The sequence below is a fragment of the Saccostrea cucullata genome, unplaced genomic scaffold, assembly GCF_032062105.1.
Source record: "Saccostrea cucullata isolate Sc308-1 unplaced genomic scaffold, CSIRO_AGI_Scuc_v1 ctg551, whole genome shotgun sequence".
Classification (NCBI taxonomy): domain Eukaryota; kingdom Metazoa; phylum Mollusca; class Bivalvia; order Ostreida; family Ostreidae; genus Saccostrea; species Saccostrea cuccullata.
Genome location: NW_026920663.1, coordinates 49,963 through 65,639, shown reverse-complemented (window position 1 = coordinate 65,639; position 15,677 = coordinate 49,963). Strand labels below are relative to the sequence as shown.

At 33.1% G+C, this 15,677-nt stretch overlaps 1 protein-coding gene across 1 annotated transcript; it reads right to left on the bottom strand.

The window, feature by feature from the left end:
• Nucleotides 1-172: 172 nt before the first annotated feature.
• On the bottom strand, nucleotides 173-15,636 carry LOC134254734 (ribitol-5-phosphate xylosyltransferase 1-like). Its single transcript, XM_062737269.1, has 6 exons — nucleotides 15,351-15,636; nucleotides 13,054-13,271; nucleotides 4,004-4,068; nucleotides 1,641-1,946; nucleotides 1,363-1,533; nucleotides 173-1,136 (listed from the first exon to the last, which is right to left on the bottom strand). The coding sequence occupies exons 1-6, from the start codon at nucleotides 15,487-15,489 to the stop codon at nucleotides 710-712; spliced, it is 1,326 nt and encodes a 441-aa protein (XP_062593253.1). The 5' UTR covers nucleotides 15,490-15,636; the 3' UTR covers nucleotides 173-709.
• Between the last annotated feature and the right edge of the window lie 41 nt (nucleotides 15,637-15,677).

Here is a 15,677-nt window from a genome sequence, read left to right as displayed (position 1 = left end):
TCAACATGTATTATTACATTGGAACTGTCAAAAATTGTTTTAAGTCATTTTCAGAATGTTTACGGTAAATCAAGCTGAGTTAATTTTTCATAGAAAATATTAATTTTTAAAATGACTTTTTTTCTTGGACATTTTTATACTAAATTATAAACTCAATAAATGATTTCATGGATGAAAAAAAAAATACAACCTATACAGTTTCAGCTGCCTTAGAATTAAAAGACCGTATAATATACATGTATACACATACATTATGTACAAATTAAGAAAAAAGTTTTCTGTACAATTAACAACCTTTGTTCAGTGAGACACATATTTGATGTATAAAACAAATAACTAAAATCTGCACAAATATATTATTATAATACATTCTTGAAACTTCAACAAGCTATCAAAATCTTATCACATAATTGTATGCATTTATTAAAGAACAACTGACAAATTTTGCCCTCAACATTAGGTAGAAATCATGAAACAGGTCTCATTAATTTTCATTAAAACTATATTGTACAGTACTAATTAATTTGGTCTGCCCTTTCCCTTGACCAAAATTGGGTCAAAAGAAGGTCTTGATCACCATATCACATGTATCTGAAGAACACAAGTCATTTTCATTTGAAAACGTCATTTTTCGCCTTCACGCCCTTGACAGATGAAGGAATCAATAATTATTCGATGCAAATGTCACACAAGTTATCAGCAATATAATTCAAAATAATGGATGAACACCAAAAAATTTCTCTTGAATCACAGACACAAAGCGTTTCCTCATTTTGGCTTTGAAATTCTCATACCACAACAATACGTCCTTCCTTCGTTTTGATTTCTGCTCCAGTGTCATTTTGGCCTCTTTCTCAAGAATGGCAGGAAGTTCCTTTTGCCAATCTTTGATGAATATCACAGGTGCTTTTTCAGACTTTAATAGTCGATGAGGGGCACTTACAGAAAATCCAGACGAGTTCCCACAATTCCCTAGGGTAGGAACGTCCTCTATAACGGGAATGGAGCCATAAGAGAGGGCTTCGTATATGCGGTAACATTCTGGATTCATTCCCACGGGGTTAAAGGTGAGGTCGCTGTGTGCTAATACTTTAAGGTAATTATCTCGGGAACCTTCAGTCTCGTCAGGTAACCATCTAAAATGACAAATATTTTGATGTACAATATTAAAGTACAGTTTATTCCAAAAATTAGGCCAACAAATAAACTTGGACAGATAGAAACTTTTGTCTTCTCTGTTTTTGTGTCTTAAAAAAATCAAGTCAAAATATTGTTTTCAACTGTACAATCTGTGCCCAGACCTTGTTTTGGAAATAGTTAATCTAGAAAGTTTTGAACATCAAAAAGGCAATATGTACTTACTCATGGCGAACTTTGACGTAACATCTGTCCTTTAGTTCTGGCGTGGATAATAAATCCAGGAGCACCTGTCGTGAAGAGTTGACGTATATTGTCCCCATGTAGTTACACATATGCTTTCTTTGTATGGAGATTGGAATGAAGGCACTTTTCACTTTAGGAAAATTCCTATAACTAGAAAATGAAAACACCCCATGTACAATACACAGTAATTTTACAGAAGAAATCAACTATCTTACCTAACTTGCTGTGAAAATTTCTATATGATAGCTATAACTTACGTAGCAACACCAAGTGGCCACTGGTAGAAGTTTTTGTTGTCAACATCAGGGCTATCGTAAACAACAAACACAAACTTGACTGGTCCATTATTGGTCACTAGGTACGGCTTGATCCATTCGTTGTCACACTGCTCATTGCCGAGAAGAACCACAGCGACATTCTTCAGCTGCGGGAAGCCGGACAATGCGTCCAGCCAAGCTTTAGCCGGGTCAACCTTTGTGAAGTCCCGGACGTTGAGGGTCAAAACAAGATTCTGTGTGTCTTTTGGCACTTTTGAAGGAGTAACTCCTGGTCCCGTCCTAAATCTAAAGCAGGAGAAGTTATTTTTTAACTATTTTTTTGCTACATTTTTTGAATCAGTAAAGTTGCATTAAAAAGTGAACACTGTACTATATAGTTACTTTTGAAAGAATAAAGTAATTACATGTAATCTATTTGAATACACACAAATTCAATTGTTTATTTTTAATATTAGGGACTGCCAGCACATGTAACTCGATCTTCCATGAGAAGACTTCTCTAATCATATTTGAATTGCAGTGATGTATAAGTTATTCTATAAGGACATATAAGATGTTATTTGACACTACTGTAAATTATTTACAGGTAATCACTTTTACATAATTAAGCAAGGCAGTCTGCTCATGAAGGTCTCCATCTTTGTTAGCCAAGGGTTTCCAATCCAAAATCTACAACTTAAGGACATACGCAACGTTCCTCATCACCTACTGATAATTTTTCAAGATATTCTAAATTTAAACTTACAATACCATTACATGTTCTTAGACAAAAAATCAGCATGGGTTACCAGGGGTTTTGAAAAGACAGCAAATTGTAAAATATTTTTTTAATTATTCAAAGAAAAATGTACAAAAATTACAAAACATGAACTTAAAATTTTTTTTCTATCAAAAATTTTGTTAGAAGAGGTGAACAAATCCATATATTAGACATTAAAAATATTACACACAGGTCCTTCATTTAGTGGAACTCTTCAACTCCAGGAAAAAACCCAATAAAGTTCAAACTACATTGCGTATGACCTTAAGAGTAGATTTCAGATTGGAAACCCTTCGCTAGCTAAGATGGAAAATTTCATCTTCCAACAAGAGATGTATGTAAAACACTTATGTGCAGTGGGCATAAATTGCATCCTAATCTTTCAACCTGTATACTAAATTTCATTTCATGTGCAGCAAAGAAAATGAATGGAAACTGCAAATATGGAATTTTTCTGGAAGGGGCATAACTATGACAAAAAGGGTGCTTTTGGTCCCATATTTAGCTCCACAAATTTCATTTCAGTATGTGCAACCTCTGCAAAGAAAATGAATGGAAACTGCAAATACGTGGAATTTTTCTAAGTCCAAGGGGCATAACTGTAAAAAATGGTGTGATCGCACCCAAAACAGAACTTGACCTAGATATTCACCTGATAAACCTGTATACCAAATTTCAGTTCAGTATGTGCAATGGTTTGAAGTAAATGAACGGAAACTAAATAAACAAAAAATTAAATGATTATTGATTAAATGATTTCTTCTCGCCGTCAAATATATGTTTGATTGTGCTTATTATTTCCATCAGCAACTTTCCTTATTTATGTAGCAATTATAGCTCACGTCACCTGCATTTGGAATTATATTTCCCAACTTATTTCATACTCAGAAGCAAATGTAATTACAGCTTATGAGTCAGTATTCATTTTTAAACCATTTAGGCAGACTAGTTGATATTCCAGGGATTTCAAGATCTTATTCAAAAGTCAGCAATACTTGATATCACGATTACTTAACTTAGCGGAACTCTTTTGCGATGGATGTAGGAAACATCTGTTGGATGGGGGCAAATGTGCTATTGAATACAATGCAAGATCAATCATTGTAGAATTTATAGGGTCAGATAAGTAAAGAAATCTTTGTGGAATACCTTGCTAATTAAACAATCGCTGAACCAGCCTATTCAATTTTAGAGAGGAGCTAATCCTAAAATGTTACATTTTTTCGATATTTTTAACTAAGCAGACTCTTCTCTTTAAATTTTCATTGAAAATCGTCACATTTTACAGCTGATAAAATATTCTAAACTTTCCTTATTTGCCAATCTACTATTTGGAGTTCAATCCTGGTACTACTTTCAGATGCTTCAGTATCCGGACGATTTTTCATCAGAACGGAATTTTTTAATGTTATTTTGTCTTGTTGAACTGGTGATTTTGCAATAACCTTGTAAGCAAATATATCATATCATATGGCCTTTTAATTTATGTTTGGAACCAAATTTGAATTTGTCATATTCTGAGGCTCCACTGTACTTATAAGGTGCTCATGGTGGGTGTGATTGGTTGACAGGGGATGCTTACTTCACCTTGGCTCCTGATCCCAGGACTGCTGGAATTTTCTGGAAGGTCTTTGTTTTATGCTCTGTCTTACAGAATTTGTATTGTATGTGATTTTTTATTTAGATTAATCATTGTCTGCTTCTTCACATATTTTTCCTATGGTCATTTCAAGTTTTGTGCATCGTTAGGAAAAGATCACTTATTTTTAAATAGAGATGAAAATTCAAAGTTTCCCAAGGCCATGCAATGTGTACATTAAATTACCTGATTGAAAGCTCTGAAAAACTTACATTATAGCACTCAATTATTGATTACTACAATTTTCTTTCTAATCTATGAGGACGTACAATAATAGCCAATTACAGTCAAACCTATTTATCTCAAACTTGACAGAACCAAGAAAAAAAAATTGAAGATATCCAAGGCCAGGGGGCAAGATATGGGCAGAGGTAAAATGAAGCATTTATATAATTTTCATATTGTTTAGCAAAGTAGTTCTTGAGATGTTGAAAGCTGAGATTATTATTTTTTCACAATTCTAAAAGTTATCTGCCCTTTTAAGAGGACACTGATCTTGTCTTTGATTATCAGGCCATTATATACACACTGAATTGCTGGCAGAGTTTTCTGTTATTTCTTGATCATGAAAAAGAGCACACAGCAGGTGTAACCAGTCGACAGGGGATGCTCACTCCTCCATGACACCTGATCCCACCTCTGATGTTTTGAGGTTTGTGTTTGCTCTGTGTCTAGCTGCTCAATTTTTCTTTTGTATTGTTGAATGGACTTTTGAGCTTGAATACTGTACATATCTCCATATATTTCTGAATCATTGAATATAATCTTGAATCCCCTTCATGGGGGCAGGGCATTAAGGATGCTTGTAATAGGCAAACTTGGTTGAAACTTGGCCCAGTGATTCTGGTGATGAAGGTTCATGAGAGAAAAGTTTATGATCATTGCCAACTAGACAATGAACTTGATGTGCAAATTTTGATCAGACAAGCTCACTTGAGTCTCCAGCATAGGGTTAATGATCATGATTCCAATCCTTAGGGAATTTGTTCTAAACCCTTGGCTTAGTAAAGATGGTCATATCCTAGCTAGAATTATTGCTATTTCCGACATTGAAATCATGCATAAACATCTCTTATTATGAAATCAGAAAATATTAACATATAAATTTTACAGATTTCTTCATTCATTTGTTAGTAGTAGAACGTACTGTTGATTTTTAAAATGAATTTTACTATTTTGTAATTTTAAAATAGTTCAGAATCAGTTAAATACCACTATATTAATAAATGGTAAGGTAAGTTGTCTGTTGCCTGACTGTGTGATTTGTCTAAGTTACAGTACCATGGTAATTAAGGCAAAATTTAAGTCTCACTTCATTAATTCTTAAGATGCAGCCTCAGTAAGGAGCTGATCTTAATTACTCAGTGATATTTGAATCACATTATGGAATGTGGATAAAAGGATTTTCAGAGCACTATAACTTCATCAATTTTTCAAGCCAGGGGCTCTAGGCTCTAATAATTTCTTTATGAGGATAAACTGATATACTCCTAATGCAACTTTGTTTTACATAATTTTCAGAAATGAGTACCAGTATTTAGCATATGATTTAAAGCAATTATGCATATAATTTATATATTCAAATGCCGAAGATTTCTCAACATTCACATTAGTCAATAAAATTCAGACGAAGATAGAATATGCAATTCAATAATCACAGTGTGACCTCTAGTGACCTACAGCTTTGATTGACAGGTGCCCTTTTCCCAAATCAACATGGAAGCTCACTCAATCATTGAGAAATGTCAATAACTCTAACAGAAATCTGAGAATTTACTCCCAAAAGAAAATAATTATTCTGCCTCTCTGTAAATATATCTCCATATTACATTTCATCATCAGCAGCCAATGGACTAGATTGAAAATGTGACATAACTCGGAGAAGGGAGAGAGATATTTCTTTTTGTCACACTGTGTTCTCCCAATAATACATATTAGTTCATGTAATGGAAAACGTGATTTCATTTCGTTCTGGTCATATATTATATTATTACAGTGACGAACTGAGAGAAAAGTAATTTGTTGGTGTGATTTATGTACTAAAATCTATTTGTGTAACAATTGGATAATATTTTATATTTTTTTCAATTTTTCAATCAAAGCTAAAACTATGTATGTGCATGGTTAGATGCTAACCAATATTCAATAGAAATTCTAAATTGAGAATGAAATATGTGGAAATAACATTCAGTATTCAAGCTCAAAAGTCCATTTAACATTGCCAAATAGGAGCTGGCCGGCAATCGAGCAAACACAGACCTCCAAAACATCAGAGGTGGGATCAAGTGCCATGGAGGAGTGAGCATCCCCTGCCAACCTGTCACACTCACCGTATGCTCCTTGTCATGAATAAACTTTTCAATAAACTTTTCATACTACAGGTGCATCAAAACAACCATAATCTGGCCTTCAAGACAAAAAAGATTCTGATCAATCCATAGTATTTGTTATACAGGTGTTTAGTATATCATTAAAAAATGTGTAATTTCTTGAATTTTTTGATACAATTTATGCAATACTGTTTTAAGTAAACTGACACATTTTTTTTAATTTTACTTGATATTAATTAAAGATAACTATGGTCACATATAAGTAGGATGTATCAACATTAATCCTCTTATATTAAAGATGCATTAATTGAACAAGTTTGATGATTCTACATCTAACTGACTGTTGTCCAGTTACAGGATTTTTCCAGATTTGGCAATATCATCTTATTTTTAGGTCACAATTTGACCTATTTTAAATACATGACAGTTTCTACACAACATGTTGGATCAGCTGACAAAGTTTGACACTTCTTCAAATGTGAGCTAAAACTCATCATTGCTCACATGTGCAAATATGAACCAGATATGCTGACAATTAACCTGCCTGCAAAGAGGGTAGAAAAATACTACAGAAAATGAAGGGACACCGGACTAACGGACATGTGGATGACAGAAAAGACATTATACATTGAGGAAACATGTAGTCCCCTTCTATTTTAATGGCAGGAAATATCAAATTGATAACATTTCTTCCATCTCAAGACCATAAAAATCTTGATGTGAATTTTTTTTAACAATTGTTCTGTGGCAAATAATACATCTTCCGTTACAATAGAATTTTTTTCCCCAATTTGCTAAAAATGACAAAGGACAAGTTGTGTTTGACACATCCTGGTGCTTTATGCCTTTAAGCGGTGTGGAGTGCGATTCTGATCCCTGGTACCTGCTGAGACTTGGTTTGGTTTACACAGTTTGTCAGGAAAAAAATGGCTTCATTAATAAAATTGACTCGTATTTTAAAAGAATTTTTTCATGTCCATTCACAATGGTTTATAGAAAGTGAATCATATTTTCCTACTGGTGTCAAAAATTGGTCAGGAAGAATTTAGATTAATAAAATCAATCGACATATTAGTTATACAGAAAAAAATATGATTAAAATGCTCTTTAATTTGCCCATTTTCAGAGCAGCTATTTTAATTAGGGATGTCAACGAATATTCGAATATTCATTTGATGAGTTGATATTCGAATATAAATTTGTGATTCGAATATTCGTTTTTAAGTATACAAGGATAAAAAGGGAGAAAAACTTGACAAGTTTCATAAGAAATTGAATCGACTTATTATTCGAGTCTTTACAAAATAAAAAAACCCATTCCTCTTGGATTATCTTAAAGGTGTGAAGAGTGTATCTATTAAGGTAATTTATTCATTTGTTCACTTAATTAGTGGTATAATAATAGTTTCCAGTACTAATAATCAGCTTGTATTGTTGCAAGGAAGCATGTTTTACAGTAAACACACGGGCTTCTTGTTTATGTAAATATCATTAAAAATCATTATTAGGAAATTATAATTAACAAAAAGTAATTGCTTTTAATATTTCACCATTATATAATTGTTCTGCTTGGTATAATTTTGTAGGAGTTATCAGTGTAGACTTTAGTAAGACGATCAATTAAAGCCAATTAAATGTGGCGTAACTGATCCAAAAATATATTTTTGAAAAATACAAAATTAAGTAAAGAAATATAGTTAATACATTTAAATTAAAACTTTTCATACAATTCTGAACATGGAGAACACCTCGTTTCAACTAATAATACGATTTTATCTTCTCTGTAATGTGTTATTTAAATATTTTGTATTTTCTTCCGAGTCGGAGAGAATTCCAAGAATCCAAATTAAATTGTGAATTCTTTATAACGCCATTGACTCAGATTTTGTAATTTACGGAGAAGTTCTATCTTTAATATATAAAGTAATGAAACAAATAATAAGTTCTGATAATTTTAGTCTAATAATTTTCATTGAACATACGCCATATATGGCTTTAATCTGGAACATATTATAGAATATTTTGAATTTTCAAAAATCAAATCATGACATCTTGGATGTATACCATTCAATATTTAAAAAAAATATATAATCATATAATTGTAGTGCATTTTCCGAACTCTACGCGAGTTTTTTTTTATTCTAAAATAATGGCATAAAACCTATATCTTTGACAGGAGAGTGAAGATATATATTTAAAAATGCAAAATGTATTTATTTAATCGAATATTCGAATATATTCGAATACTCCTATCGAATATTCGAATATCAATTATTGATAATTTTGACATCCCTAATTTTAATACAGCTGCATGCTCATGGTACAATTGCCTGTAGTTTTAAAATGTACAAATGAATTACATTTATAATGAAATTGTGTCACTTGTACTTTGCTATTAGCATATCTTACAACATGTACGTATTTCATTTTTCTACTTTTTTTAAAAATTGAATCTCAAACAACAATAGTGCTATAATTTATAAACAAATGTAGATATATTATAAATATATTCCTCTTTGAAATTCAAAGTGAACAAAAAATTGAACACACCAATATCCCCACTTTTTTCCCTATATACATCTTTGATAACCACTTTAACGGCTTCTCATCCATTTTTCAGAGGACCCAAAATGGATGTGGCCCACTGATTATATTAAAGGTCCATTACTTCTCCATAAAACCCATCTTCCCTACTCATTTCAGGGAGTCTTACATTCCCGTAACACTTCTCAAACTAATTTAGCCACTTCATCAGGAAAAAAGACGCTGAAATCTGTCACCTATTATCGGAGCCTAATTCGAAATGTCTTTAGCTCATCAACATGCAGATTCAGTCCCATAATTCCCGGCACTAACCGTATCTATCCTTCTTCCCGATTAATTTCCTCAAGAATAAAGTCCTAATTAGTTCAATAAAAAAAATTTTCCTTCTCTTGTGGCTGACGAATTAATTATGGAATAATCGGAACATTTACATTCGGAGATAAGGAAGGTACTTTGGAAAAACGTATCAAACCCAATATAACACATATATCTTAAGAAAATTATAACATACGTGCCATGGTGTATTAGTAATGTTATGCCCAGTGGTATCTCCTAAATAAAAAGCCAATCAAAAAAATTAATTACATAGTGTACCATATAGCTATAGACTAATAAATTTTTGCACAAATATAAAATAATGGAAAAATGTACAGGAAATGCAGATTTGATCCTACTTATAGATAAATCCAGTTTGTGGTGCATTATTTCTGATTTTGATTGGTCAGTTGGTACTGGAATTAATATAATCGTCTGGACACGCAGTCTAACTATAACCAACATTCCCAATAATCAACTGTATCAGTGTAAATCATTTTGTACATGTATTATGTAAGTGATCAGTAATTTAAAGAGGCAATGTTTATAAGAAATAATTATCTCTTAGGTATTCGCATAAGCATGAAATAATGCAAAAATGAGAGCAATGCACGTCAACTTTGAACCGAAATGCATGCAAAATTACCATCTCCCAGTAGGTAATCCACAATTATAGATTAATTTACCAAGGTTCAATTCTTGAGATATTTTATTGAACTATAATAACTCCGTCGATTGCTATGGCGACTTTGTGTCAAGAATCAGACAGGAATCGACTTAAGCATAAAAAGGAGTCCATCTTTCGTGTCATTTTACAGACGTACACAGTTATACGTACATCTCTTCAGGGACAGACCAATTACTAGGGGGACACTAAAGATGACTGAGTGCTAGGGAGGTTAAATAGCTGCCACTCTGTAATTACACAAAGGCAGAGTGCAAGATTACTGCTGAATTAAGCAGAATTTACACAAAGATTGGTCACTGACCTCTGTACAATGAACAGGTTAATTTGTAGTTGGGAATGATTGTCCCTTTAGTGGTTTTATCAATGAGAAAGAGAGAGACACACTGAAGGGAGAACATGTCTCTCAGGGTAGTGAAATATGGGATTTTTCTGTAGTTATGATAGTGTACCTAAAGGGGCAAAATTTCTATCTTTTGAATATTTTGACTGAGTTAAAAAAAATTTCAGAGTTGCCTGTATGGTGAAGTGGTTGTGGAGTTATGTCATAACTCAGGTTCAAATCCACTGTGACAGTGGTCCTATAGATGAGCCAAGATTTCCAGTCATAGAAAGGCACTCTGAGAAAAGATAAGTCTAAATTTGCCATTTTCCACCAGATTTTGGAATCCTAATATACCAGAAGGTGAAAAATTTCAAAGGAATGTAAAGGATCAACAAACAGACACAAAGAAAAAAATTATATTTATCTCCCTTAGCAAACTGGCAATGCCAAATGTGAAGTTTGAAAATATGCATCTTTTTTAGAGCTTGAAAAAATAAAACTGAAAGTTGCACAATAATTAGTGACATGTTATTATAAATTACAACTCTTCAGAAAATGAGGAGGCAGAGTGATTTATGGTCATTTTAACCAATTTAACTGTGCATATTTCTGCAGAAAAATATAATTTTCTTTGGCTGGAATACAAAATAATCTCTTAATTTCGTGTACTTTCTTTGTTTTTAAGGCAAAGGTAAGTGATTCAAGTAAATATATTTTTGCAACTTAGAAATTACACTTCGTAATCATCATCAACATCCTTTCTGATGTACTCTTACACTGTACCTACTGAAATCTTACTTCAGGTTCTGTGATCATTAACTTTACAAACTTTAAGTCTTACTCTTGTAAAGGTTTGTCAAAGTAAAGAGTTTTTTTAGAACAGTATTTGAATAAATCAACCATAAAAGAGACAGTCACTATTAAAAATTAACATTCTCAAGAGAGGGGTGTTTAATCTAATGACTCTTTAATAAAATGTTTATAGAACTGCGTACAAATTGAGCGACTTTAAATATCTAATTAAAAGCTACAAAGTCTCAAGGTGATCATTAACTGCCCGAAAAAAGTCTTCTGAATACAGACACATCCATTCATCACTGTGTCTCCCCCAAAAAAACTTCTCGTCAACCTCTGTCATTATTTGACGCTTTTGGTTGACAATCAACACTCTGTTATTTAACTAACACATTTCTCCGGCAAAGTACGGAAATTAGGTCAGAAATTCCGACTTTTTACACTGAAGACCATCCTAGATCATACTTCAAGGGTTCCCCAGAGAAAAACCTTTCACTCTGCGATACTCGATTCCTTGATGCCAGTGTTAAAGTCTGTCTCGGTAGATACATTCTTTGTTCAGGGTTTTATTTTTTCCTTCTTTTTTTATTTTGCTTTACTTGCCTTGGCCAAAACGTAAGTCCAAAAAAGAGGAATTTTGTAGGCCTGATGCTTGAGAAAGTTGTTAATATTAGATGAATTCTTACGATCGTTTGCTAAGACGGAAAAAGTAAAATAAATCTGGTTACTAGGCTATCCAATATTTTATACAACGCAGTAAAAAGATGACATTTTTATCACAGAATGGGTGCTAAATAATGATAAGACTGGGAAAAGCCATACAAGAAACCTTTATAAAAAATACATAAACCATGACAGTTGACTCTTGTTGAAGATAGAATTATCCTTTGTTTTTTAGAAAACATCTCAGTCTGAATCATCAATGCTCTTTTAGACAACTTTCTTCAAGTGAGAGGTAGATATATGTCTGCTGTCTGTCATCAAAGTTTGGCAATTGTTTCGTCCGCTAGTGTCACTGGAGAGGAGAAAATGCAACCCAAATTACCCAACAGACCAAGATTTGAACCCAGACCCCTGAACCACTCACTAGACATGAGCACTACCAACTACATGTAAGCTAACTGAGTTATCATTCCTCCCTCCTGGAGGGATGAATGATAGTCCTTTAAAATTGTTGCCTCTGAATACACCAAATCAGGTTCCACTCTTAAAAGTCTTACAAAATGATCACTTTCAGGTCATTGCCATAACAGCACCAAGTGTAACAGAAAAGGAAACCATGATGGACAAGACCAGGATTCAAACCTAGGCCCCCTAAATTACTAATCAGGTGCTCAAAAAAATAAGCTCCAGTGCCCTTACTAATGAGGTCAGGCACTCTTACAACTGAGGTCAGGTGCTAAAACAAATGAGGTCAGGTGCTCTTACAAATGAGGTCAGGTGCTCTAACAAATGAGGTCAAGTGCTCTTACAAATAAAGTCAGGCCCTCAAACAAATGAGGTCAGGTGTTCTAACAAATGAGGTCAGGTGCTCTAACAAATGAGGTCAAGTGCTCTTACAAATAAAGTCAGGCCCTCAAACAAATGAGGTCAGGTGCTCTAACAAATGAGGTCAGGTGCTCTTACAAATAAAGTCAGGCCCTCAAACAAATGAGGTCAGGTGCTCTAACAAAAGACATCATTTATCATGAATCTTTTATCAACCTATGTATTAGTAACATGCATTGATTGGCACCTGCATGTCTGCAGATAAAAGCAGATAACATGTACAAGGTCTTAAAAAAAGTATGATATGAAAACTATCAAGTGCATGTTAACACATTATTACATGCATCGTATGATACCAAAAAAAAAATTGTGACAGGTCTAATGCTCCCAGTGGACACTTCATTCCACCACCGCAATAACATGTCAGTGTTCTTTTATACATTATAAGGCAGAATGCTGATTTAACAGAGATCACTGTACAATTATTCCTGCATTAGATGGACAATTATACATGCATTAGATGATGTACAGAATGCTTCCGTAAGAGTGTAGACTTACTTATGGCGGCTTTTCCCCAAATCTCCACAACGTACTCCGGCTTGCTCTTGTTTCCCATGGCGACCACATTCTGATCGTCTTCGAGGTTCCAGAGGATTTTCTGAAACTGACGTCTGTACTGGAGTTCTGCCCCTTGACTTCCTAGGCTGTTCCCACTGTCATCTGAAAAGTCTGGAAATAAATTTTGACATAATGCAAATATATTCACTTTGAAATAGTTGTATTTTAACAAAACCAAAAAAAAAAATAAAATAAAATAAACCTGCTTGTAAACATTTAAATCTTGCATTACCGTACATCTACAAATTACACATACCCCAGAAGATTCATGGGGTTAGAATTAAGATTGCAAATTTGTATTTTTAGCATTGAAATATACAGAGATGATGAACAGTATTCAAGCTCAAATGTTTGACCTATACACTGACCTTCACCTTAACCCAAAAGATTCCTGATCTATTATTGTTGAAACAAATACTCTCACTGTTAGGGCTGGGATGATACAACTTTTTCTATATCGATACCTATCACGATATTTGAGCCACGATACGATATGTATCACGATATGTTTAATTGCTTATAAAATCTTTTTTTGCATTGAAATAAACAAATTATTTCTTTGAAAATAAGAACAATTTATTCAAAATAGTTGTTCATATGTTGTAAAACAAAAATATTTTACTCAAGTGTTGTTAATTATTATTTATTTCATATCTATATTTATATTTAACTTATTTATTTTATATATTAAATCCCAAATGTTAAATAAACAAAGAAAAATAGAAGTCAGATATTTTTTGGACGATATTTCGATATTTCTTCATATGTATCGATATGCGTATCGTCCTCACAGATATCTTGATATATCGATATCTCGTCCCAGCCCTAGCTACTCACTGTTGCATAAAATGCATTTTATGAAAAAATTCACAGAGTTTAATGTTTTCCTTCAAGAAAACGTGTATGATTTACCTGTTCTATCACAAACAGGTTGAATGTAAATTTAATGAACACTTACAGCATGAAGGCTTGCTAATAAATTAATCTTTATAAAAATAAATTTATTAACGAGTTTGTGACCATGCATGCTGCCCCTGAGATGACTCATCTAATGACAATTACCACAATAGAGTGCAGATTATGTAATCTGAAAATTTATGTCTAAACACTCTTTCCAGTTATAGGGTGTAATTTCAGAACCCTATAATTTAACTGCAAGCTGTGTATTTTATCTGCCAAAATGCACAATAATGGAAAAAATGTAATATAAAGCCCTGAGCTGATGCAAATTTTTCACTAACAAGTTGATATCCTATCTCCAATGTTCTATAGAACTAGTTGGTGTCACAATATTGCTTCTTTTAACCATTTTGTGTGTGCATGGTAGGTGTCTAAATTGTCTGTAATATGATGCTGCCATTTATTTGACATTCTAGTCAGAGATAACATTTAGAAAATAACAGCATCTTCCAACAGGTGCTAATTAAAAATTTATCAAATGAAAAAAATATGTTATGATCTTAATCTTATATGGTACACCACTAAGATCAAAACCTGATGTTCAGAAAATTTTATTTCCTCCTTTCCTTTGAAGTAACTCTTGCTCTTGTAATTTACTACATTATTTATATACATAACTGTAACATATAAAAGTAAAGAAGTGGCTATACATAAAAGTAAAGAATTAGTGTGTAAATCATGTTAATTGGAAAGATTTAACAAACTAAGTGATTAAAAAGAAAGGTTTAACAAACCGAAAAGATCATGTGCATTTAGCTTTTTTATACTTGCTTGTTCAAATACCTAAAGAGCACTTTCGAAAAAAAAAAAGTTTAAGGTTTCGTAACTTTACATTATGTTCAAACAATTAAAATTTAAATGCTCCTCAGTGGACAAAGGGTTGACTATGATGTAACAAAGGTTGAGTCAGGGTTTATCAGCTCTAAATCTCATTGATTCCTTACCTAAGGCATACAGCCAAGTCCATAAAGCCAACAACAATGCACTGACCACTATATTGATAACAGAGCATATTTAATCTAGGAACTTAAATGCAAATTAAAAGATGAACAAAGTTTCCTCATGAATCTTTTCTTCCTAAATCAATTATAGTTTTCCTTTTTTTAATGGCAATTGGTATTTTCTAGATTAGTATTGGTCAACAAAATGATTCATATACCTGCATGCAGGTGCCCCCCCCCCCTTTCCTTCATTCCGAATTCTTAAACTGATTTGTGACTAAAAACATACCTGTTAAAGCTTGGATTCGTTGATATTCGTAAGCGGCTTGAGCCCTGCGTCTTTGAATCAACAGAAAACCTGAGAAACATGAGATAACGAAGTATGCCACCAGAATAGAGAAAGCGATCCTTCGACAGTTCACTCTCATGTCTCGCTCCCAAAATCTATCATGACATCATTCCTAACACGTTCTTGTATATCAACACCATATTCGTCTGTAAGGATAGCAACTAGTTCAAAGTTTTCCCCCGATCGGTGTTGTTTATATACCTGAAAGCCATTTATTGACCAGTTGTCTACAGCGCACCGTGTCACTCTCGCTAGCGGGATTCCCCC

Excerpts from the sequence above, each read along its gene's own strand:
- LOC134254734 (XM_062737269.1), bottom strand. The coding sequence starts at position 15,489 with ATGAGAGTGAACTGTCGAAGGATCGCTTTCTCTATTCTGGTGGCATAC. Across the intron at positions 1,947-4,003 it reads GGATCAGGAGCCAAGGTGAA|ATTTAGGACGGGACCAGGAG; the intron begins GTAAGCATCCCC and ends CTCCTGCTTTAG. Across the intron at positions 1,534-1,640 it reads TGGCCACTTGGTGTTGCTAC|TTATAGGAATTTTCCTAAAG; the intron begins GTAAGTTATAGC and ends TTCATTTTCTAG.